The sequence below is a fragment of the Plodia interpunctella genome, chromosome 16 (genome assembly GCF_027563975.2).
Source record: "Plodia interpunctella isolate USDA-ARS_2022_Savannah chromosome 16, ilPloInte3.2, whole genome shotgun sequence".
Classification (NCBI taxonomy): Eukaryota; Metazoa; Arthropoda; class Insecta; order Lepidoptera; family Pyralidae; genus Plodia; species Plodia interpunctella.
In genome coordinates this window covers 4,346,424-4,367,256 of record NC_071309.1, presented here as the reverse complement: position 1 = coordinate 4,367,256, position 20,833 = coordinate 4,346,424, and the positions used below count along the sequence as shown (strand labels likewise).

Here is a 20,833-nt window from a genome sequence, read left to right as displayed (position 1 = left end):
TGACATTAGTGATGTAAATTCCGATTCTCGTTTAATAGTGTGTGACATTAGTGTTGTTGAATTTTCTTTTTCGTAGTCGAGTATCGAAATAGTTTTCTGCATGCGACAAAGTGAGTTGCTAAGCTACATAATTTCTAAACAAAATCTATGACAGGGAGAGGTCAATTTATAATAGAATTAATAAACACACTTCCTTAAATATTTCTTTCAATATCATACAGATATAAAGAGTAGTGCAATATCATCATCATACGTTTTTTTAAATATTCATAGCCATAATGGAGAAAATGTTATCAATACCAGAAATAGCCACAGAAATGGTAGAAAAAACATTAATGGAAACAAGTGACAATAATTCTCGTACGCTGTTCGTTGTTGGCAGTAAATCATCCGTAAGTAGTCTTCCAAAAAAATATGAAATATTAAGTAAATTTTAATTTTAACCAATAGTTGCGCGACTATTTCAAGCATTAAAGGACACAGGACACATAACTTTATGTTACGGCTAAACCCTGAATTGCGGTTACACCTAGGTTTAGTCTGCTAGTTCTAGAGATGCAGGTTTTCATTGATTACGCCTAGGTGACAACACGATCTTAAAACAACTTTGTGAGATTTGATTTGTAAGATTTGATTTTACTACAATATATATTTTTTCAGGGTAAAACGTCCTTATTATATACTTTTCTTGATAAAAACGAAACACCACGTGAAACGTTGGTACTAGAATATTCTTTTGGACGGAAATCAAATCAAAAACAAGGTATCGAAAAGACTGTTTGTCATGTTTGGGAATATGGCGGCAAATTGAATTTATTAAAAAACGTATTGACCTCGATACCAATGCACGGAGTACATATTTACTGCATTATAATAGATTTAAGTAAGGTTAAATCTATCTGGAGTACATTGGAACTATGCTTGCAATCGTATTCTGAACTAGAAAAAACACCGGAAGTCATTATAATTGGTGGGAAATATGACATTTTCAAAGATTACGGTAAGTCCTTTTGAAAGTTTAATATCTTTAATATAATGTAGGTACATGTATATTCATTTTTCAATCTAATTACAAGGGTTTGTTTCGTTTCACCTGTCACGTGTATGACTCTTGTTAAATGCAATTTAAATTTCCGCTACTTACATTGGTCTAACCAATCATAAAACTGTCGCGCGTCGCTTGAATTTCCAATAATGATGCCATGATGAGCATGATCAGAAGGTGCACCTAGGATCGGCATTTAACGTTTTCTCTACTCCAAACTACTGCACGGATATGATTTTTTAATTGACAAGATCTTACTTTTTAATTTATTTTTCCTTTTTTTTCAGATAATGAAATTAAGAAATTTATATGCACAACTCTCAGAAGTGTCTCTCTTATTTATAGTGCCCATTTACTGTTTTATTCATCAAAGGATCCATACTTAGTAAAAAGAGGAAAAGAAATATTACATAACATGTGTTTTGGAAATTTCTCTTCATTCAAAGAGAAAAATACAAACTTTGGAAAGCCTTTAATGGTAGCCAAAGGTGCAGATTCGTGGGAAAATATCGGTGTCCCTAAATCTACAATAGAGGAAGTAAGTAGTTTCATGTTATAATAGCCATCTGCTGAAAAAATATATTTAATTTTAATTACACACTTATTCTACCTTCTCACAAGTTATTTTTGTTACATACATGTTACATATTACTAGTTTTCAGTGCAATTCGATGTACCTATTTAGTTTGTTGTTACATTTTAATAGATAGATCTCAATACATGTAACTTGTAAGATTAACCACAACCGACATTTCACACTTAAATTCCAACGTAATGGAACATTTACGCTTAAAAATATTATTTTTTAATTCTGTAGGTGAAAATGCGGCATTTATCTCGCATCCCATTGCAACCGGAAGTCACCGAGACGGATGTTGACTCTGGACTCAAACTTATGCGATCTCATCCAGAAACAGCGATAGATGTCAAAGTGGCTTTGAAATATGAAGAACTACGAAACCTTACATCTTTGGATATTTCGATTGATGACTATTTAGCGGGAATAAAATCGTAAATCAGTTTAAATAGTTGTGTAGTTTTGATAAAATGTTTAAATAAAAAACTTTGATAATACTTTGAATTCCGTTTATTTATATTTGCAAATAATAGGTACCTATTCTAGTATAAATAATAGGTAAAAATTTTCTGCGCTGCAAAAGTATATGCTAAAATTAACGTATATTATTTTATGGAACGTTTCTACGTTTACCAGTTGGCCATTTCATTAAGTGGTTTCCTTCACTGGTTTCCTAATGCGTACACGTGCATTTAGAGCTCGAAGCGCATTCCTTGACGCATCATGTTCTGAATTTGTAGCCAGACTCACCTTTAAACAACGACGAGCTAGCGCGATATCACCTGTTGACTAAAAATAAATAGAAGAATTATTTATAAGCGGTTTTATCTAACTGGAAACAATAAAAACAAAATTACAGTGAAAAACTTTTCAAATTTTAAATTTTTCTTCCCTAAAATTTAAGTAAATAAATAAATAGGTATATGGACGATAGAACACACAAATTGAGCCCAGAGTAAGCTTTAGCCCCTAAGTAAATTTTAGAGTGGTATAAAGATATTCAAGAACTGACCGATGTTCGGGACTGGACACGGGACGTTCGAGTGGATGAATTATTTAAGAGAAGATTGAGATGGTGAAGACTTGGTTTATTGTAAAGTCTCGGAGTTATACATGAATTTTACTTATTTATTGGGAAAACAATTATTGAGCGCGCAAGCCCATGTCGCGTCGGTTGAACGCGAGACCAGAGAGAAGTCTTGTCTTCTATTTTTTTCTTTGGCGTTGTCGTCGTAGTAATGTTCTTAACACCGGACATGGAACTACACAAAAAAGAATTATTTTTTTTTTATGCCATTAAAGCATCCTATGCTCACCGAAGTTACCTACCAGTGCAATATGAAAAATGTTGAACCAAATGTCAGAGCGTGTTTCAGCGTTCGTAGAATAGTAAAGGGCCTGCCTAAAACATGGCAATATTAAATCCCACTGATTGCAATATAAGCAACATAGACCGAGGTTGTTGAAAATCTCTGCTCCAGGTGTTGTTGTGGCCAATAACCTCCTAAAACAATATTGTAGCTATTAGATAGATATTAAATACACCATATCGAGTTTTTACATGCTTTAGAAGGCACTTCAAATCTTGCCTATGATTTCAGTTTTTGATGAAATTATGATATTACTGAATTACAAAATATTTAATCATTGTTATGGATAGAAAATAATTAAAATACCTATTGTACTATATTTTTTCGATTTACCTGTAATAGCGTAAAGCAATCTCTGGCTGGTCATTGTAAAAGTTATACATAGCTATACTAGCAATAGCTTCCATATTTGTCGGATCTTCTATTGCTACCATCCTATACTCTTTTACGGCAATGGTGGTGTTACCCATTTGATCATGGATTCTTGCTTGTTCCAAGATTAGCGGTGTATATTCATGAAAAACAGAAAGTCCTTGTTTACAAACTTCTAGTGCTGACAATGGTTGATTAAGTCCTACATACATTGCAACTAGACGAAGGTATATCGAAATATGTTTAGTTTGTTTCAGAGCTTGCCGTAAACATTCCTCCGAATTTCGGTACATTCCAAGTGCTGAATAACATCGGGCTAGTGAAAAATCCCACCACCAATCCGTGCCTTGATCTGCCTTTTTTGCTTGAAAAGCCACATCCATCGCCTGTAAGAAAAGAACAATAAAATTATCAATCATATTACATTTTTACTAAGTGGTATTTTTCGTATTGATAAGGAGAGAGCGGTCGACCAGCCTTAACTAGTTTATTACAACCAGATGGGTATTATTATTATATTAGAATATTGAGTGGAGATCGTAATGGAAAAGATATAATCTTCTTCTGGCTTTATCAAAACAATGGAGTGAGTCGAATTAAGTAAGCATTTTATAACAAATAACATACTTGGTTCGAGTCACTCCATTGATCTTCTTCTCTTATAAGCTAATGATATAAAAAAACTGAACAGGTAACAAATGTACGCAAATAAATATTTTAAAAAAAAGATATTATATCATCATCAAACCTTTCTGACATCACCTTCACAGTAATATACATATTCAAAAAGAGTTTTTGAAGCAGATAAAAAAAGATTATCTTCTTTCTTCATAAATCTGAGAGAGAGTGGGACACCAGTCGCTAACAAAGCTCCACTAGCTAACGCAGTGGCTGCTCTAGAAACTCTCGATGCAGTGTGTAAAGCCGAGCGGGCTCTTGTATGAGTAGTACTAACACCCCGGGATCGCAACGTAGCTGTAGATGTAGCCCTTTTCTACAAAATTAAAAAAAATTAATCTCTTTTTATTTAGCTTAGCTTTTAAATCCTTTATTTATACGTATAATTCGATAATTATAAGTATAATTATATAGAGAAACTTAATAAATACAATGCATCATCAACTTCGGTAGGTTGATGACACATTGTATTTATTAAGTTATTATTTTCTTATACAAATCTTTTTCTCTAAATCTTCTCTGATTTTTATGGCTTTTGTAAAAAGAAGTATAATGCCAAAAATAACATCATCACCACCATCTGCAGCCCTCCGCTGCCACTGCTGGGCTAGCTCTTCGACTACACCAATAATATCTCTATATATCAAAAATAATATAACTAGGTGTATTACTATAGATAGGAACATCAAAATTACTGTAGATATAGGTATATGAATAGGATTTGAAGAATCTCACATTTAATTGCTGAGCCGTTTTCACATCTCTTTGCAGAGAGGTGCCCACCCTTGGTGTCTTATTCACTGCTGTGGTCATCAGTTCATCTTGTTGAGGCATATATTCAACCTCTTCATATCCATTACTTGCCACTTTGGCTTGAACAGTCATTGCACGCATTTGTATAAATTCAATCATCCGATCGCTATTTCCTCGGAGTGCTACAGCGCACATTTTAAGACATTCGTCATAATTTTTTGTGGTGTAGAGATTTAAAATTCTGTATTTTAGATCCATTTTTATAGAGTCACGTGATTTAAGTTACCAAAATTCACCTTCTGCTCCAATACCAATGTTTGTTTCCCGTTGCCATTGTAACCTGTTTGTTGTTGTGGCAGTAAGCATTGAGCGTACTCTCCAACAGGTTCGATTGTAGAGACAGCATGATACATTAAAATATGTGCCTACAATCGATAACGGCGTTCCGTATGTATACTTGTGGGGTAGGTAGGTAAGTATATCATATTATTTATTTGTAACAAGTAAATAGTAGACAAACAATACGTAAGTAGGTAGTAGCTAATCAATGCTAGCTATTTAGATTAATCGTTACCTAAGTACTAGCATTAGTACCTACTTATTAAAATAATTAAATTTTATCTGTTTAGTTCAAAATACACCATTTGTTTCATAAACATCTAAGCCAGAGACATTAAAACAATAGATGGAAATTTATACCTACCCTATGCATGTATAGGTATTCTGTTTTGTTTCGATAATAGCGCACATTAAAAGTCTTTACTTCACTTTTTACTTACGCAAACTTAGAATAAGCGAAGATCTCTATTACTATTTGAGATAAAATATAGCCTACAGCAATCTCGGATTCTTGGATAATGTACCTTTCTAATGGTGAAAGAATTTTTTAAATCGGTTCGGTACTTTCGGAGATTACCCGCCTTAAACATACAAGCTCATAAAACTCTTTATATAGATTACTTATTGATTATTCTTACTTAGTATAGATTTACAAATTGTAATGACTAAATTAATCTAACGTTATCAATCATATAATTTAATTTATGTCAATTATAATTATTGTACCTACGATATAATAATAATAAAATCGTTTCTATCGTTTTATAGTTTTATTATTAAAAGGAAGAGCGGAGCGATACTACAAAATAAACTTGGCTATCTATGTTTTATTTGTGTTCTGTTTGTTCATAATGCACCATTTATTTCTTCAACGTCAAACCCTAAGCCATTAGGTTAACGAGGTGGAAATTCATCCCCTTTATATGCATATTTTGTTTTAATTTCAATGGACAGTCAGGCTTCTTGAACCTTGACTTTCTATTATAAGTATTGGTTGGCTATATGCAGGTATAGATGGCTATATTCTGCCTGGGTCAGCCCGAGTGAAAAATTTACAATTGTCAAGTGGTAAGTATTCTTACGATTTCGTCAAAATATGATCATTTTAGGTATTCCAGTAATCTTTTACGAATTTTTACTATGATTTATCATAGTAAAAAATTCTATTCAACATATCGTAGACTATTCATCATTTCGCGTGTTCATGAAGATGCTTTAAAAAGCACAAGGTTAAATAAAATGGAAGCCCTTACCTTACTTACCCTTACTGGAGTATTATGTAATATGTGCCCTTACCTAATTAAAATTGACAGTACGTAACGTCCTAAGTACTAATAAAATCAAAAGAAATGTTGATAACCTCTGCAATAAACAGCATTACGTTATGAGTAAGTATAAAAGGTTCTGTTTTCTTATTTTTATTTCATTTCTAGGGAGTGTCCTCAAATAGGACAATTTTATTTAAAAAATGCTTCTAAGGCTTCTGTTATTAATTGCGTCTGTTGGTCATATTCTTGCTGCTGAGTCGTGGAAGAAACCTGGTTGTCATCGTATTGGTATGTAACCTACCTAGGTATATATGCACAAAATTACGTAAAAGTATGGTAAATGTGTAACAAAGAAAATTTTTGTTAATTCGTAATAGGTACATCCTATGCAGAAAGCTACGCATAAATCGATAGCGAAATTTTTTTCCATTTCCAAAGCTAGTCGCACTTTGTAATTATTTACTTATTTCACTTTCTACTAAAACTATCAGTTTTAAATCTACCTATATTTTAGACTGTGGATCATATTGGTGTAATAACTGTCTACCTAATATATTTATTTTACTATTACGTCATACTAGGAACATAAGCATACCAGACTGTGTCCAGTTCAAAATAAAGACGAATGCATGCAGAGATCCTATGCAGAAAGCTACGCATAAATCGATAGCGAAATTTTTTTCCATTTCCAAAGCTAGTCGCACTTTGTAATTATTTACTTATTTCACTTTCTACTAAAACTATCAGTTTTAAATCTACCTATATTTTAGACTGTGGATCATATTGGTGTAATAACTGTCTACCTAATATATTTATTTTACTATTAGGTCATACTAGGAACATAAGCATACCAGACTGTGTCCAGTTCAAAATAAAGACGAATGCATGCAGAGGTTTCTGCGAATCATGGTCTCTCCCAAGCATCATGCTTGGCTTCAAGCGGCATCCAGTCACATCACTGGGACAGTGTTGCAATATCATGGAATCCGAGGATGTAAGTAATGTTCCAATTCAGCCCTGGATCCCCTCTATTTTCCCCATAGTTCTGGCCCTGTTCTAAATATTTTGAAAGCTATCTCAGGGGTGTTAGTACTCTGAAGTAGAAACATGTTATGTTTGTAGCTATGTACGTATCAAACAAATTGACGTCAAACGCACATACATTAATAATGTTGTTTTTTTTATTATTTCAGGTACCCGTAAAAGTACTATGTTTAGACGGCGAAAGGAATTTAATATTCAAATCGGCTGTATCCTGCGCCTGTTATCATTGTCAAAAAGAATGATGAAACCTCCACTAATAATCCCATATCTTGTATTATAAATTCCAAAATAGCAGCCAAGGACTTTATTTATTTACTTCATAGAAGAGCCCTTTTAAGTAGACTATTGATATTACATAGCTTAGATTTTTCAGTACATACCTATTCTATCTAACTTATTTACAAGTGATATAAAATGGAGTGTGACTTGCAATGAATAAATTATTCTATCGTTTTCAAAGTTTCATTTTAACGCATCAATCAATTAAAATCATATTTGTAACTACGTACTTATGTCATTTTACATGCCTGTAATAAAACATTTTCTATAAAAGTAAAAAAAAACCGTTTCGACGATCGAAATAAAATAAAGTAGAGCTACGAACAAGCCTACTTAAAATGCGAAAGTTTGTGAGGATGTATGTGTGTAGTATGATTGATGAAATTTGATACACGAATATAACCTGGAATAACACATAGGGTACTTTTTATCCTGAAATTTCCACGGGAGTGAAGTCCCGGGGCGCAGTAGTTGGATTTTTTTTTTACTCTGGTACGGGGCAGAGTGAATTAATATTAGGGAAAATAAAGTAGAGAAGGGAAAGTACAGAGCTACTCACAGAAATCTACTAGTAGAGAGAGAGAGAAAGAATATTTGACGGTGTAGCTCTGCACTAGTGATGCCGCTTTATAGTCAACTATCGACAGCGTTTCGTTAGACTATAGATCGTTTGAGAAAAAGCATGTATCGATAGCCGGTTTCGGTGCAATTAAATTGATAAAGAGAAATATTTGTAACTAATAGTACAAAACTATTATATTATAAATTAAAAGTAAGTCATTAGCAATAACCTTCCATCTTGGCAAAAGAAATCACGTGAGCGAAAGCGCGGGTAAAAGTTGGTATCTACAAATTAAAGTCGGTACCGAAAGAATCGATTGTTCTATATTAGTCAGTAATAATCAATAATACGAAGTATGAAGTCAATGGATATTGTAAAATATAATGTATTTAGAGTTCAACTATAATGCAGAACATAACTTAAAATAGTGTTATTATTTTCAGGATAATCCACTAAATCCTTCCTTTTTCCTTTAAACTCGCATCACGATTGCGTAGAAGGTATAATGGTCGTAAATCTGCAACAATATTGAAAATTGGCGCTTTTTGCCTCCATTGGTAATGTTTGTGTACCTTAGTTGTACCAGTAACGCCATCTGCGCTGAGCTTTGCGCAATATGCCCTATCTGGTAACGTTAACAAGCCTTCGTGATATTTGGCTGTTTCTCATAATTTAGATAGTTACAGATTTCTAAAAAGATAAGTAGAACATAAATATGTCATCCATGGGCCTTTGTTGTTGGTCCGGTGTATAAAAACCAAGAAAACTATATAGACGACGGTTGAGTGAAACTAAATGAGATTTCCTTACAACTTCCCGGACCGATCTCGTACGTACAAGTAGCAGATTGTGCCGCGCACGTGATGAGGGATAAAAGATGTCAGCGCTCTGTCTCGTTTCTTCTCATGTATTTCTAATACACGCACATCTATTTCTTGTCGGAAGATATAGGGGGTCTATAGCTTTCTGTGTCTACTACCAGACCCAATATCATGATATGATACAACAAAATTTCATTTCATTTCATATTAGACTTGGAGTTGATCAAAATACGATACTTCTGCTTTACTCTTGCTTATACTTATTTGCATAAGTAACAATATTTTCAATATAAAATGCGTGGTAAAATGAGTAAATATAATTTTTTAAAAGTAGGTCGGTGTTCTCTTTGGTCTGAGGTAATATACTATAAGAAGAACATTGGGTGCCATATTATTATTCTTCCCATTTTTACCTGCAGAAGTTTCAAATTGCACAAACGTGCGTAAAATAACTATTTTATGTATACTATTCAAGACCTACACCTACGTACCTACCTAGCTAAAAATAGTGTAGCGCCTCCAAGAATTTGGTTCTTGACGTCATTTCCGGAAAATACTTTACATTGCCAGACTAATTAAATTAATATTTTTTCATTAGACTAAATAAAGAATTAAGCATTTCTATATAGGAATATAGAAGTATATAAAATTATAAGTAAAACTACTTACGGTATAGTGGAAATCTGACTCATTTTCATAGCATTATAGATAATAATATATATAAAAGTCAAAATATATTGCCAGTTAAAAGAATAAAATGTAAAAAATTGGAACGCACCTTGTAAAATTGTCGATTTTCCTGTTCGCTGTTCTCCATTCGCTGATAGTGTGTTAATTTGTTATATTCCGCGATCTATTTTAATTCTTATTGTTTCATATTATAAGTTATTATTATTTTTTGTATAAGCATTTAGTGTTTTATCCATTTTCAATGAATTTGGATAATACTACATAAAACGACTAGGTGGTACTTTGCGTTTAGACGGGAGCCATCTTGCAATCTCTAATCAAAGGTCCTTGGTTCACAGTTTCGTTGTCTAGTTGAAAGTCGATATATTCCAAGATAAAATAATCAAATGGCGTTAAAACGAATTAATAGGGTACGTATTAATAGTTACAACGTTTATTTCGAAGTTTTCTGTGTTACTATATGATGTGTTACTAAAATTGAATCAAGACTTCGCAGTGAATGTTTCGTCATTGTGAATACCTATTATCGAAAATTTCTTCTGGATAATTCTGAGTGCCTAATAGTTTAGTTCATTTTGGATATAAAAAATATCTAAAATAGTTGTATGTGTCCAAATTGCTCAGTTATGAGTTAACGGTGTTTTGCTACCAGATGTAGGTGACAATTTGTGCACACGGCGTACATAAAATGTCGGAATTATGTGCCAATTTTGAGGTTTTCTTATCCAGTGTGGTGGATAATGTTTTGTGTTATCACGGCCAAAATCCTGTGAAAGCGATTCATTACGCCCTTCATGTATTTTGACAGTGGTTTTAGCCTATACGTTGGTGATCAGTTTATTTTTCGAGTGATGATGTGACATGTCTTTCGATCGTAGTATTGTGTTTCAATATTATAAGTTACAGTTGGTACTGTTTTACTGTTCAGGAATTACAAGACCTCGGCAGAGACCCACCAGCACAATGTTCTGCAGGACCACACGGCGAAGATCGTACGTATCTATTGATCTACCTACTTACTTTTTGTGACTCATTGTTTCGTATAATAATAATAGTGAGAAACATGTCATTTAGTACAATAGATAGTAGGATGTGTCTATATTTTTGTGCAGAATTGCAGCAATAGATTCAGAATAAACTGTTTTATGATTTCAATGCTAGTACTTAGTATAAATTCACTATTATTTATAGTACAATTATGTCCATTTAAATTGTACATCACATTATTATTTTATATTTTTATTAGTACTATTATGTAAATTTCCTAATTTGTTATAAAAATATTGTTATTTTTGTCACTAAACAGAAAATCAAGTGACATGTGAAGTGTGAATGACCTAATTTGAGGAAAGTACAACAACCTACTTTGCTGATTTATATGTTTTACCTTTTTTCAGTTTTTCACTGGCAGGCCACAATAATGGGTCCAGTAAGTATATTCCTTATTATTTTTAATTATATATTTATTTGGTATATTTTGCATTCAGCCACTTTAAATTAAGAAGTGGAAACTTATATGGCTGTTTTAGCCTGTAGTAGCCTGAATTTACATGGGACTGTGCTCGGGTGCCCATTATGTGTTCTGTTATTTTAATTCAATCATGTCCTATTTTAAACTCAAATGACAAAACATTTTTATAAGGAGTAGAGTAGTAGTTATAAGTAGGTACAATATCTTGTCATCTTTGGTACTTACTGTTGAATTTTTTAATTGATCATAGTGACATGACAATAGGGCAGGTATTGAATATCTCTAATGGCATGCAAGTGAAGTATTGGACTAAACTTTTCCTCAAAGAACTACCTACTTATCATATTTTAATTATTTTGTTAAACTCTATAGTATCTATTTGATCAAGCAATTAAAAATATATCAATTGGCAATTAGATCATGCTAAGCATTGTCAAATTATCCCAATCAATATTTTTCTCCTGAAAGATGAAAAAACCCAATACCTATATCAATAAGTTATTTCCAATATGATTGCCTAAACTGAACTGAACAATGACAATTCAAGTAAGAGGAAAAGAAAAATTTATTTGCTAAAAACATGAGTACAGCAGAAATGACGTTATTTGAATTGTTTCATTGGAAGAAAAATGCAAAAAAATATAACTATGAAAAAGTTGTATGTTTTAAATACACCTATTGTATAACTATGTACAGTTACAGTCTGTCAAAAAAGGAAACTGATTGACTAATTTTTTTTGTAGTTTTTATATATATGTAGAATGATCAAGATTGGTTGATAACACCCAATGTTGCCAGCCAACTGAGGACAGCAGCCTCAGTAATTACAAAGGCTTTGATATAAATTACTGATGAAAATCGTATTTTTATAACTTTAACGATCACAGAGTTGGTTTTGCTTCAGCAGCTACTTTGACTTCATCATTAAGCAGCATCATTAAGATTTTATCAAAACAAAGTTATTGAAGAATACATAAGAATATGGGTTTCTTCCTAAAATCCGTTGTTGAGTTCAATGACCTCTATAGTTTAGGTACTTACAGATTTCGATGTTAACATATTTTTGCTTTATCACTTCAACGGTTCGGAATAGATATAGCTTCGAAATAGATATATTGTGTGGTTTCACACTATTTATGTATTACATTCATAGTACATTGCTCTTTTCAGAGAGCATATGACTGCGTATTTTTCTGTGCTTTGTATATAGATGTGTTTATATGATGTGTTATTATTTTCAGGTCGACAGTCCTTATCAGGGAGGCGTATTCTTCCTCACCATACACTTTCCGACAGACTATCCTTTCAAACCACCAAAAGTAGCGTTCACGACACGCATCTATCACCCAAACATTAACAGTAATGGTTCCATTTGCCTTGATATTCTCCGCTCACAGTGGTCACCGGCACTCACCATATCCAAAGGTAAATATAATTTAATTATTTTATTTATAATAGGTAACACCATATTTCTTTCAAATCGCCTAAAGGCAATTGACATTCATTTTACGACTACCCAGCCTTAAAGGTATGGGAAAAGCCAATTCACTTGAAGCCTTTAATTCATAAAAACCACTGTTTTCATAAAAAGATACCTGAAAATTCTTTTATTTCTGATGTGAAATTTATTTAGTTCTAAATTTCTTTTGGATTTATTAAAAGATTAATTCCTATAGAGTTATTTAAAAAATACCAATATAGTATTTTATGATTAAAGTGGTTATATTTGAAAATCTTTATACTAGAGTTTGCTTCTGCCATCCACTGGTAAACAGTCTGCTATCCTCATGATTGTGCTATCCTCACACTGTAATCCTTCATTGGAACAAAGTGGTAATAAAATTTGACAACAATGTTAGTACTGGGTCATTTTCTTGGATGTCCAAAGTCAACAAAGAGCATTATCCAGTTGGATATGATAAGGCCCGCAGCAAATTCCATCAAACCTTAAAGCAGACACACAAGCAAATTGCCTGGAAAGCAGTAGCCACATCTACTGGTGGCCTTGACCCTCAGCCATGAGGATGATGACTTTTCGATGTTCCATTTGTATATTGTTTTTATTTTATTTATTCTATGTATGTATAGTTTAATTTCCTATTCAAAATGTGTTTTTTTTTTGTTTCAGTGTTGCTCTCAATCTGCTCACTGCTATGCGATCCAAACCCAGATGACCCATTGGTGCCAGAAATTGCTAGGATCTACAAAACTGACAGAGAAAAGTACAATGAACTAGCTCGCGAGTGGACAAGGAAGTATGCCATGTGATGAGTCAGTTGTGACGCAGCAACATACACACACACATCGCCACAGCCCAGGCTCACCCTCCCTATTTCCCAATCCTTTGAAGTCCCTATCAGTGTCCTACATTACAGGAAATTGTATAAATGTTCATGGTCATTTTAGGATCAGCTATCTGTCGTTTCTGGTATTATAAACTGCAATTTACTGCAACTAAGTAAATGATTCTCATAAATGCAAATTGTTTCTGTTTTGTCTGATAAGAAACATTTTCTATAAGAGCAAAATTACTTTCTGTTTAACTTGATGTGTCAGTAGATGTCTACACTTTAGTTGAGGATTAGTTAAATTTACATGATTTGAATTTATGTAATTCCTAAAGAATTTGTACTTTAACTAGATCTAAATTAATTGTGAAGCTGTACAATAGCCATATATTTACGTAACGGAGCGTTCAATGCTTTTATTACTGATCCACATTCACTTAGGATTTTTGTTTTCAATGAAATGTAAGTAAAGCTCAGACTTTGGGTAAATGTAAGTAAGTGGTATTGCAAAATGAGCTCATTGAAGGACTCGAGTGAGTGTTATTTTTTTTACTAGCCAACATTTTTTTAAGTTTAGTAAATGTAGCGTGCTACAGAACAGACTGACAAATGATTGAAGCGGTCAGTTTTCTTTCATCCACAATATTTTACTATGACGAAAACGCTCCTATAGTTCAGTATAAATTACAGTGTATCTCATAAGATGATAAGTTACGAATAATCTAGTTTTTTTCAATACGGCGATCTATTATATTATAATTTTATCTAATATATATTGTGGTTGTAAGGATACCTGCGTTGTGATTTCCACGGATGTCCTATCCAATTGTCCATCCTGGTTTCCTCCACTCGACAAAGTGCAAGCGAAAGAGGCGGAAGTGGCAAAATATGGTGTGTTTTACGGAGATAATACGGAAGCTTGTTCACTTGGTTTAACACTGGGAGATGAATTAGCTTTTCAAATTGTAATCATCAAACAACTTGTATTTTAGCTTCACTAAATTGTAAGGAACAATAAATTATTGTGTATGTAAATAACACGTGGAGCTTTATTTAGGTTTCCTCATACGTCAGTTTTATTTATAAATAAGCAATTAGTATTGGATAGTCTCGTGTCCTAAATTAGTTTGTAAAAATAATAATTCTCTTTAAAAATAGTAATGGTGAGATGGTCACATAAAACCCCAGTTTTAGACCACTCTGGACATATTTAGAACTTTGCATCGGAGGCGTCGATAGAAGATACGTAAATCTTTGCTTCCTCTTATTCTAAATTGAAAATTCAAATTTGCCTGTGCTTTTGTAGATAGAAGAAGTAGTCACATAGAATTTTTAAAATACGATAGGATCTCTGAACACATGTGGCTCGTCATATCCGTCGTTGGTATCGTCGGCTTCCGGTGAAGAAACTAATAATCATCAAGGCAGCAATCTTTCTGTAAAAAACATTAATGGCCGGGTGCACGAATTATCTTCATTCGAGCTATTCCTTACTAGCTAATTCACTGTGAGACTATCGATAGTTCGAAGCAATAGTATCGATAGCCAGTATAAAATAGGTGGAATACTATTGATAGTATCGAACCGTGATCGCAATTAGACTGTCGATAGTTTATGGCAATATTACTCCTCTTCACTATCGATTGCAGAGAAATATTTATAGTCTACTCGTTATCACGGTTCGATACTATTGATACTTGATAGTATGGTCTTTTGCGATTGAAACATATAAGAACATTGTTTTTACCTGAACCTATGTACATAGATAGGCACCGTTAATCAAATTGTTCGCTAATCCGTCACGCTTTTAGGTGGAGCGGCGGAGCTATAACAATGTAATAAAATCTAAGAATCTGAATTGAAACAAACAGACGTTTATATATATTATACATAATTCAAGTGTCATTTTAAAGTGACTATTGTCCTTCATGAACATTAATAAGTTCTCGTCTGAAAGTGACGCTCGTTTCGGCGTTAAAATATCCTTGCCATGGAAAAAAGGCGTTCAAAACTATAGCGCTTGAAGGTGTAAGCAGTAGCGCTAGTAGGTAAGGAGTATTATATTTAACTACCTACTTAATTTCCGGGATGAATGTCCCAACAAATTTACTTTCGCATTTTTAATATTAGTTAGAATAAACAGATTGAAGAAATAATGAATGCTGCTCCGTAACGAGTCTGGAATAATGTCTAGCCACATTTTGACGAGATTTTTTGAGATTTTTACTCTTTAAATCGTGCGCTGGGGGGCTTTCTAAATCTATGCTTTAAATATCTGTAACTCTTAGGTTTTTCTTTAGAATGAGTGACAGAATGGAAAAAGTCTTCATCATCATCGTTTTTACTCGTGTTGCTGTCTCCGTCACTTACTACACTATATTGACACTGCCGCGGTTCTTGGTTAGTAGGTAAATGATTAACGATTTAACGGACTTTGAGGAAGCTTAACGGATATATGACAAAAATAAAATCACACATTTTTTGACTTGTCCAAACGCTCCATACTAAATGACATGTAGGAGTGACGTCACAGCGTGCTAAAATATTCGTTGAAAGCTATGTTTGTTCGACAGCTACATTAAATATTACGTTTCTGGTAATGACATCATAATAAAAGTTACAATTTTTTTGTTTTTTATGATGGTTACATTTATTTTTATAATTTCAAAATGGCCTACCTAGGTTTAAATTCGGAGTACCTACTAATTCCAGGTATTATTGTCATGGACACGTACAACGATTCTGACATCTGTGTCAGAATCGTTGTACGAACGAAGTAGGTTACTAAATCCATGGTCAGAACAGAATTAATTCTTATTCAAATAGAGAATCAACGTTGACAGAACTGTTGTCAGATCTTGAAGATCTGTCAACAGTTTTATGCCATAAATTTTCAACCAAATTACAACCAATAGTACCTACCAAGCAAACTTTATATCAGTTTTTAAAGTCAAATGTTATCAAAATGTTTAAATTTGGCGGCAAGATGTCCGCCTTTAATGCTTAAACGTAAGCTGGCAGCACCTTTAAGAAATCCTGCTAGGTTAATGTCAGACTTGCTCCCTGTTCACCAGTATGATATGCCATGGCCTAAAAGACTAACGTTCTTCTATGTCATTGTGAACTATTGGGAAGTCATTCCTCTATTCTCATGTACAGCATTTTCTTTGGCTATTCTTTTTTATTCTATTTGGAATGATTGTGAAAATAAGGTAGGTACCTAAGTGTGAATTTTCTGGTTTATATTATAGCCAGTCATAGTGTAAAGTGGCGTAATAATAGGGTGACATGACAGCAAGATGCTAAGGTCGCCGTAAAAAGCCTTAGATCTCCAATATGGGATTTCTTTCGGCATTTCTCCGCAATGGTCGTTCTGGTGTGATATCCGAAAGTAACTTTATTTGTTACCTTTTCACGTTTTATCTTATCAACCAATCTTTAATTTTGCATACTTAAATGGTATATGTAGTTTGAAGTAGATACGGAGGACACATAGTTACATACCTTTCATCCCGGAAAAAAGAAAAATGTTCCCGTAGGAAATTCACGCGGATTGAGCTGCGGGCAAAAGCTAGTTTAGAATAAGACGTAATAAAGTGCTTTTGAAGGTCTACTAATGAATAAATGCATCGACTTTACGAGATTTTTGCCTCTGGTAGGTATTCGGTGTAAATAGACACCTATAAAACTTCAAAGTTCTCTTCCAGGCAGATGTAGTGTTCTCCACGCACAGTCGCTTAAATAACTCTCGGACTATGGACCTCCGAAACCCCAAAGTACTGAAGCGGTTTGTTATTAATCAACGGTACGAACCCTGGCCTGAGATGCAAGACGTTTTGGACAAGATGTACGTAGCGGAAAAGAGGGCTATAAACCGTGCATTAACTTGCGCAGTTAATTTTGAAATTTGAATTATAAATAAGTTCGTAACAAGATATAAGAATCACGTAAAAAAAACCTACTTAATTCTACCCCCTGGGGTAGGTAAGTAAAAATATTACGTGAGAAAAAATCATGTTGCGCACTTTGCTTTTAAATTGTGTGAAAATAAATTGTGACCAGTGAATTAAACAAAAATATCCATTGAAATCGTGTTTATTTTAGTACCTAGTTTGTGTAACACTGTAACCGTGCTTCCATTCTCATTGGCTTCCAAGTTCCTGGTGATGGTACAGTCGGGTACACCGCACGTAAGTTTCCATTAGACACAGAATTTAGAATTGAGTTTGGTGAGATCAGGCTAGTCGCCACTATGTTCAAGTATAAAGCCTAGGTAGGTACCGCCAAAGATCCTAAAAAAAATAAGTACCTAGGTACCGCAGAATACCGCAGCACCGTGCGGACCTTGCGGTTTTTTGACCTGGAAGAGAAGAAAAAATAATGACCTCTATGATGACCCCTTCTGAAATATTTTTTTTTAGTTTCTGACATCAAAAATCATCTGACACTAATAATTAAAATGAGCCATCATCTCACACGATAACACAGAGCACATTATACCTATTTTATACGGTTACACGATAATAGAAATGAGCCGTGGCTTTCACGAGTCTTATTACGATCACGCGTGTCGGGTGATCTCCGAACGCGATATATTGGATAGGAATATCGGAGACGTGACTTTGTTTAAGGCAATAAAGAAGAAGTGGAATGATCTGTTTTTGCTCTCATACTCCGATACCAGAGCAGGCGACTTGTACCACAGCACCCATGCCATGAGGCTGGGCCGCTCTCACCATTATCTGATGCACCGGGGAAGTATACACCCTTTAAGCAAATTTAGGTGAGGAGTGGTTGTCTTTTGGTAATATAATATTTTTTCCATAAAATTGTCAAGTCGAACTAGGAAGATACCTATAATAAGTAGGTATTGCGTTAAAATGCGTTATGAAAAATGTGGTAATAGGTATCGAATCTTGTATAGCAATCGACTATTAAGTAATTCTTGCTATTGTTTCAGGAACTTTTGGGACATGTTTATTTTGCACGTTTTCATAATGCACCAACTATTTGTTTATTTAAATACCACCCTATTGTTACGAAGTGTTCCAGTATTAACAACTTACATTGGTATGATGCTCGAAGTGTTCATGATTTTTGATATAATCATCAATTCACGGACTGGATTCATAGACAAGTTTAACAGAAGCGTCGAGCTAGATAAAAGGCTAATTTTGCGAAATTACTGCTCCAAAAAGCTTTTCTTCCACACTGCGTCCGCCATACCTCTGGTATTCATAATGTTCCTCCGATATGGAAATGAGATAGGCTGCACTCTATACAAAGCTAATTACTTCAACTGTGTGATCAGTTTCCTTACAATAATCAATCTGTTGAGAGTGTACGAATTATCATCGTACTGGGAGCGAGATAGGACGTCGTTTACATCTACAGTGATTTGCGATGTTCTACGAATCGGCGTTAACGTCACTCTTATTGCGACTCAACTGGTCCACTCTAGTGATACATTAAGCCTCATTCATGTAATGAAAACGGAGACAAAGTCGGCGGTAATTCACAACATCTCCTCCATCAACTCCTATTTCGACGAACTTTTCATGTTAATACATACGAATAATACAGGTACAAAAATTATCAATGACATGACATTCGTATATGTTCATTTTTGGAGAATCGTGACTTTTTTAGGTCGTCCCCGTTTTGGCATAATTCATGATGATGATGATGACAATGATGATGTTATTCAGTATTACGCTCTTATATATCCTCATCCTTTATTAAATTTTATAGCTTATGGCATAACGTTTTTTATTACCAGTTGGTTGATAATGAAAATATTTTATCTAATCAGTCGTGCAAGTTACTTAGATGATGAGATTCATAACAGTGAAACGTATTTACTGAATCTGGTAAAAAGACGACAGCTGCCTGAACAACTAAATTCAATGATAAAGGAGTACGTTCACTTTCCTGCAGCGAAAATTAAAATGATTGAAAATACTATCAAGAAATCTCTACCAAATAGTTTAAACGAGGAGATAGCATGGCATGGCTTTAGTCGTTTTGTGATGCGGATACCTTACTTTAGCGGGTGGCCAAGAGAGATCTTAAAGAAGATTGTTTACTTGGTTGAGGAGCTCATCTTTCTCGAAAATACTGTGGTAGTAGAGGTATCAATATATTTCTATAATTAGGTTTATTTTTATACTAGTTAAGTAGTTGAACGTGGGCTGCGGTCGCATGAATTACACTTTTTGTCAGCTAAATCTGAAAATGATGGAATTTTTTAAAACGATAATCTAATGATATATTTAGTTTCGTGCTATGCTTTAGCCTTCAACGCGCTTGCACAGTGGGATATTCGAAACTATGATCTAGTGAAAGGCTTCCTTAAACGTGTTTGTACAGTCAACAGCACGTCAAGTTACACTGCATGAAACTTAGGCACGGTAATAGGGGCGAGTTTGCAATAAATTAGTTACTGTTCTTTACTTTATCGCAATCCCAAAATTTATATCGCCATTCAGGTTTTTTATTTGTTTTTCAGTCTGGAGTGGCAAGCCAGGGTCTGATGATAGTGGATTCTGGTGTGTTGGCGGTGTACAAAATGCACAACGGGAATCATTTTGGCACAAAACCATTCTATGACGAGGTGGAGCATCTCATTGACGGCGATTACTTCGGACAACTCTCTCTTGTGACGGAAAGAGCGATCAGTACAACCACAATCGTGGCCATCACCACATGCAAGGTAGATAGTACCTACCTTTTTTTCGGAGCAGTGTGGTGGTTGAGTGGAGTGGATACAGATGGATGTAGGATTCGGACGTGGAATCTTTCGTTAAAACATGAGTCTGTATAACAGTTTAAAAAAACATGTTTTATAAAACGTTGGTTACCAAGTATAGTACCAATATGTAATGTTGAATTCAAGCGATTATTGCACGTTATATCGTATCAATGGCGTACACTTGCGTCCTTTATTGAAAGTCTTGTATAATTTTCCAAAATGACTCCTGCCTCAACTATTTCAGATTCTATTTGTGGAAAAAACACTCTTCAAACATTTGATGAGGAATAATCGAGATCTATTTTACTCTATGCAAGAAGAGGTCCAGAATGAGATAACGAAACTTACAGATGAAATTGTAGAATAGGGTGGGCATATTATTTTGTATTAACTAAGAATAATAAACGACAACTGATATGACTTCATTACTTTTTTTATAGACTTCTTACTAATTATTATAAATGTGAAAGTCTGTGAGAAGAGAAGTTTGGACGAATGTTACAAAAACTCCTAGATTTTAAAAAA

General features: G+C 34.0%; 5 protein-coding genes across 9 annotated transcripts; 4 read left to right on the top strand and 1 right to left on the bottom strand.

Annotated features, from left to right (window-relative positions):
• Window positions 1–125: 125 nt before the first annotated feature.
• LOC128676764 (uncharacterized protein) lies at window positions 126–2,126 on the top strand. Its single transcript, XM_053757080.2, has 4 exons — window positions 126–392; window positions 661–1,000; window positions 1,333–1,583; window positions 1,863–2,126. Exons 1-4 carry the CDS (start codon window positions 279–281, stop codon window positions 2,058–2,060), a joined length of 903 nt encoding a protein of 300 aa, XP_053613055.1. The 5' UTR covers window positions 126–278; the 3' UTR covers window positions 2,061–2,126.
• On the bottom strand, window positions 2,110–5,172 carry BBS8 (Bardet-Biedl syndrome 8). 3 transcript variants are annotated; one of them, XM_053757078.1, is made up of 5 exons: window positions 4,778–5,172; window positions 4,113–4,358; window positions 3,326–3,750; window positions 2,952–3,126; window positions 2,110–2,411 (listed from the first exon to the last, which is right to left on the bottom strand). In XM_053757078.1, exons 1-5 carry the CDS (start codon window positions 5,051–5,053, stop codon window positions 2,271–2,273), a joined length of 1,263 nt encoding a protein of 420 aa, XP_053613053.1. In that variant the 5' UTR covers window positions 5,054–5,172; the 3' UTR covers window positions 2,110–2,270. The 3 variants fall into 3 exon arrangements, 2 of the variants coding, with proteins under 2 accessions (XP_053613053.1, XP_053613054.1); XR_008405460.1 differs by having other exon boundaries at window positions 2,271–2,411; window positions 2,635–3,126; XM_053757079.1 differs by having other exon boundaries at window positions 2,274–2,884.
• On the top strand, window positions 5,148–7,899 carry Gpa2 (Glycoprotein hormone alpha 2). 2 transcript variants are annotated; one of them, XM_064436489.1, is made up of 4 exons: window positions 5,148–5,267; window positions 6,568–6,690; window positions 7,230–7,396; window positions 7,596–7,899. In XM_064436489.1, the coding sequence occupies exons 2-4, from the start codon at window positions 6,603–6,605 to the stop codon at window positions 7,686–7,688; spliced, it is 348 nt and encodes a 115-aa protein (XP_064292559.1). In that variant the 5' UTR covers window positions 5,148–5,267; window positions 6,568–6,602; the 3' UTR covers window positions 7,689–7,899. The 2 variants fall into 2 exon arrangements, with proteins under 2 accessions (XP_064292559.1, XP_064292558.1); XM_064436488.1 differs by lacking the exon at window positions 5,148–5,267 and adding an exon at window positions 6,184–6,202.
• A 1,973-nt stretch (window positions 7,900–9,872) lies between these two features.
• eff (effete) lies at window positions 9,873–14,595 on the top strand. The gene is made up of 5 exons (XM_053757075.1): window positions 9,873–10,208; window positions 10,727–10,790; window positions 11,196–11,227; window positions 12,511–12,694; window positions 13,398–14,595. The coding sequence occupies exons 1-5, from the start codon at window positions 10,185–10,187 to the stop codon at window positions 13,535–13,537; spliced, it is 444 nt and encodes a 147-aa protein (XP_053613050.1). The 5' UTR covers window positions 9,873–10,184; the 3' UTR covers window positions 13,538–14,595.
• Window positions 14,596–17,980: 3,385 nt separating this feature from the next.
• On the top strand, window positions 17,981–20,733 carry LOC128676760 (potassium/sodium hyperpolarization-activated cyclic nucleotide-gated channel 4-like). Of its 2 annotated transcripts, XM_053757074.1 has the most exons (5): window positions 17,981–18,340; window positions 18,518–18,627; window positions 19,495–19,688; window positions 20,066–20,269; window positions 20,553–20,733. In XM_053757074.1, exons 1-5 carry the CDS (start codon window positions 18,087–18,089, stop codon window positions 20,673–20,675), a joined length of 885 nt encoding a protein of 294 aa, XP_053613049.1. In that variant the 5' UTR covers window positions 17,981–18,086; the 3' UTR covers window positions 20,676–20,733. The 2 variants fall into 2 exon arrangements, with proteins under 2 accessions (XP_053613049.1, XP_053613047.1); XM_053757072.1 differs by having other exon boundaries at window positions 17,986–18,340; window positions 18,518–19,688.
• The last annotated feature ends 100 nt before the right edge of the window (window positions 20,734–20,833 follow it).

What these genes read in the sequence shown, in the direction of transcription:
- BBS8 (XM_053757078.1), bottom strand. Translation starts at nt 5,053, where the DNA reads ATGGATCTAAAATACAGAATTTTAAATCTCTACACCACAAAAAATTAT. An exon ending in ATTGCTTTACGCTATTACAG is followed by an intron (nt 3,127 to 3,325) that starts GTAAATCGAAAA and finishes ATATTGTTTTAG; the next exon opens with GAGGTTATTGGCCACAACAA. An exon ending in ACATTTTTCATATTGCACTG is followed by an intron (nt 2,412 to 2,951) that starts GTAGGTAACTTC and finishes ATTTATTTTTAG; the next exon opens with TCAACAGGTGATATCGCGCT.
- eff (XM_053757075.1), top strand. Translation starts at nt 10,185, where the DNA reads ATGGCGTTAAAACGAATTAATAGG. An exon ending in CGTTAAAACGAATTAATAGG is followed by an intron (nt 10,209 to 10,726) that starts GTACGTATTAAT and finishes TTTACTGTTCAG; the next exon opens with GAATTACAAGACCTCGGCAG. An exon ending in AGGCCACAATAATGGGTCCA is followed by an intron (nt 11,228 to 12,510) that starts GTAAGTATATTC and finishes TATTATTTTCAG; the next exon opens with GTCGACAGTCCTTATCAGGG.
- Gpa2 (XM_064436489.1), top strand. Translation starts at nt 6,603, where the DNA reads ATGCTTCTAAGGCTTCTGTTATTAATTGCGTCTGTTGGTCATATTCTT. An exon ending in ACCTGGTTGTCATCGTATTG is followed by an intron (nt 6,691 to 7,229) that starts GTATGTAACCTA and finishes TTTTACTATTAG; the next exon opens with GTCATACTAGGAACATAAGC. An exon ending in ATATCATGGAATCCGAGGAT is followed by an intron (nt 7,397 to 7,595) that starts GTAAGTAATGTT and finishes TTATTATTTCAG; the next exon opens with GTACCCGTAAAAGTACTATG.
- LOC128676760 (XM_053757072.1), top strand. Translation starts at nt 18,087, where the DNA reads ATGAGCCGTGGCTTTCACGAGTCTTATTACGATCACGCGTGTCGGGTG. An exon ending in CACCCTTTAAGCAAATTTAG is followed by an intron (nt 18,341 to 18,517) that starts GTGAGGAGTGGT and finishes CTATTGTTTCAG; the next exon opens with GAACTTTTGGGACATGTTTA. An exon ending in AAAATACTGTGGTAGTAGAG is followed by an intron (nt 19,689 to 20,065) that starts GTATCAATATAT and finishes TTTGTTTTTCAG; the next exon opens with TCTGGAGTGGCAAGCCAGGG.
- LOC128676764 (XM_053757080.2), top strand. Translation starts at nt 279, where the DNA reads ATGGAGAAAATGTTATCAATACCAGAAATAGCCACAGAAATGGTAGAA. An exon ending in TGACATTTTCAAAGATTACG is followed by an intron (nt 1,001 to 1,332) that starts GTAAGTCCTTTT and finishes CTTTTTTTTCAG; the next exon opens with ATAATGAAATTAAGAAATTT. An exon ending in CTAAATCTACAATAGAGGAA is followed by an intron (nt 1,584 to 1,862) that starts GTAAGTAGTTTC and finishes TTAATTCTGTAG; the next exon opens with GTGAAAATGCGGCATTTATC.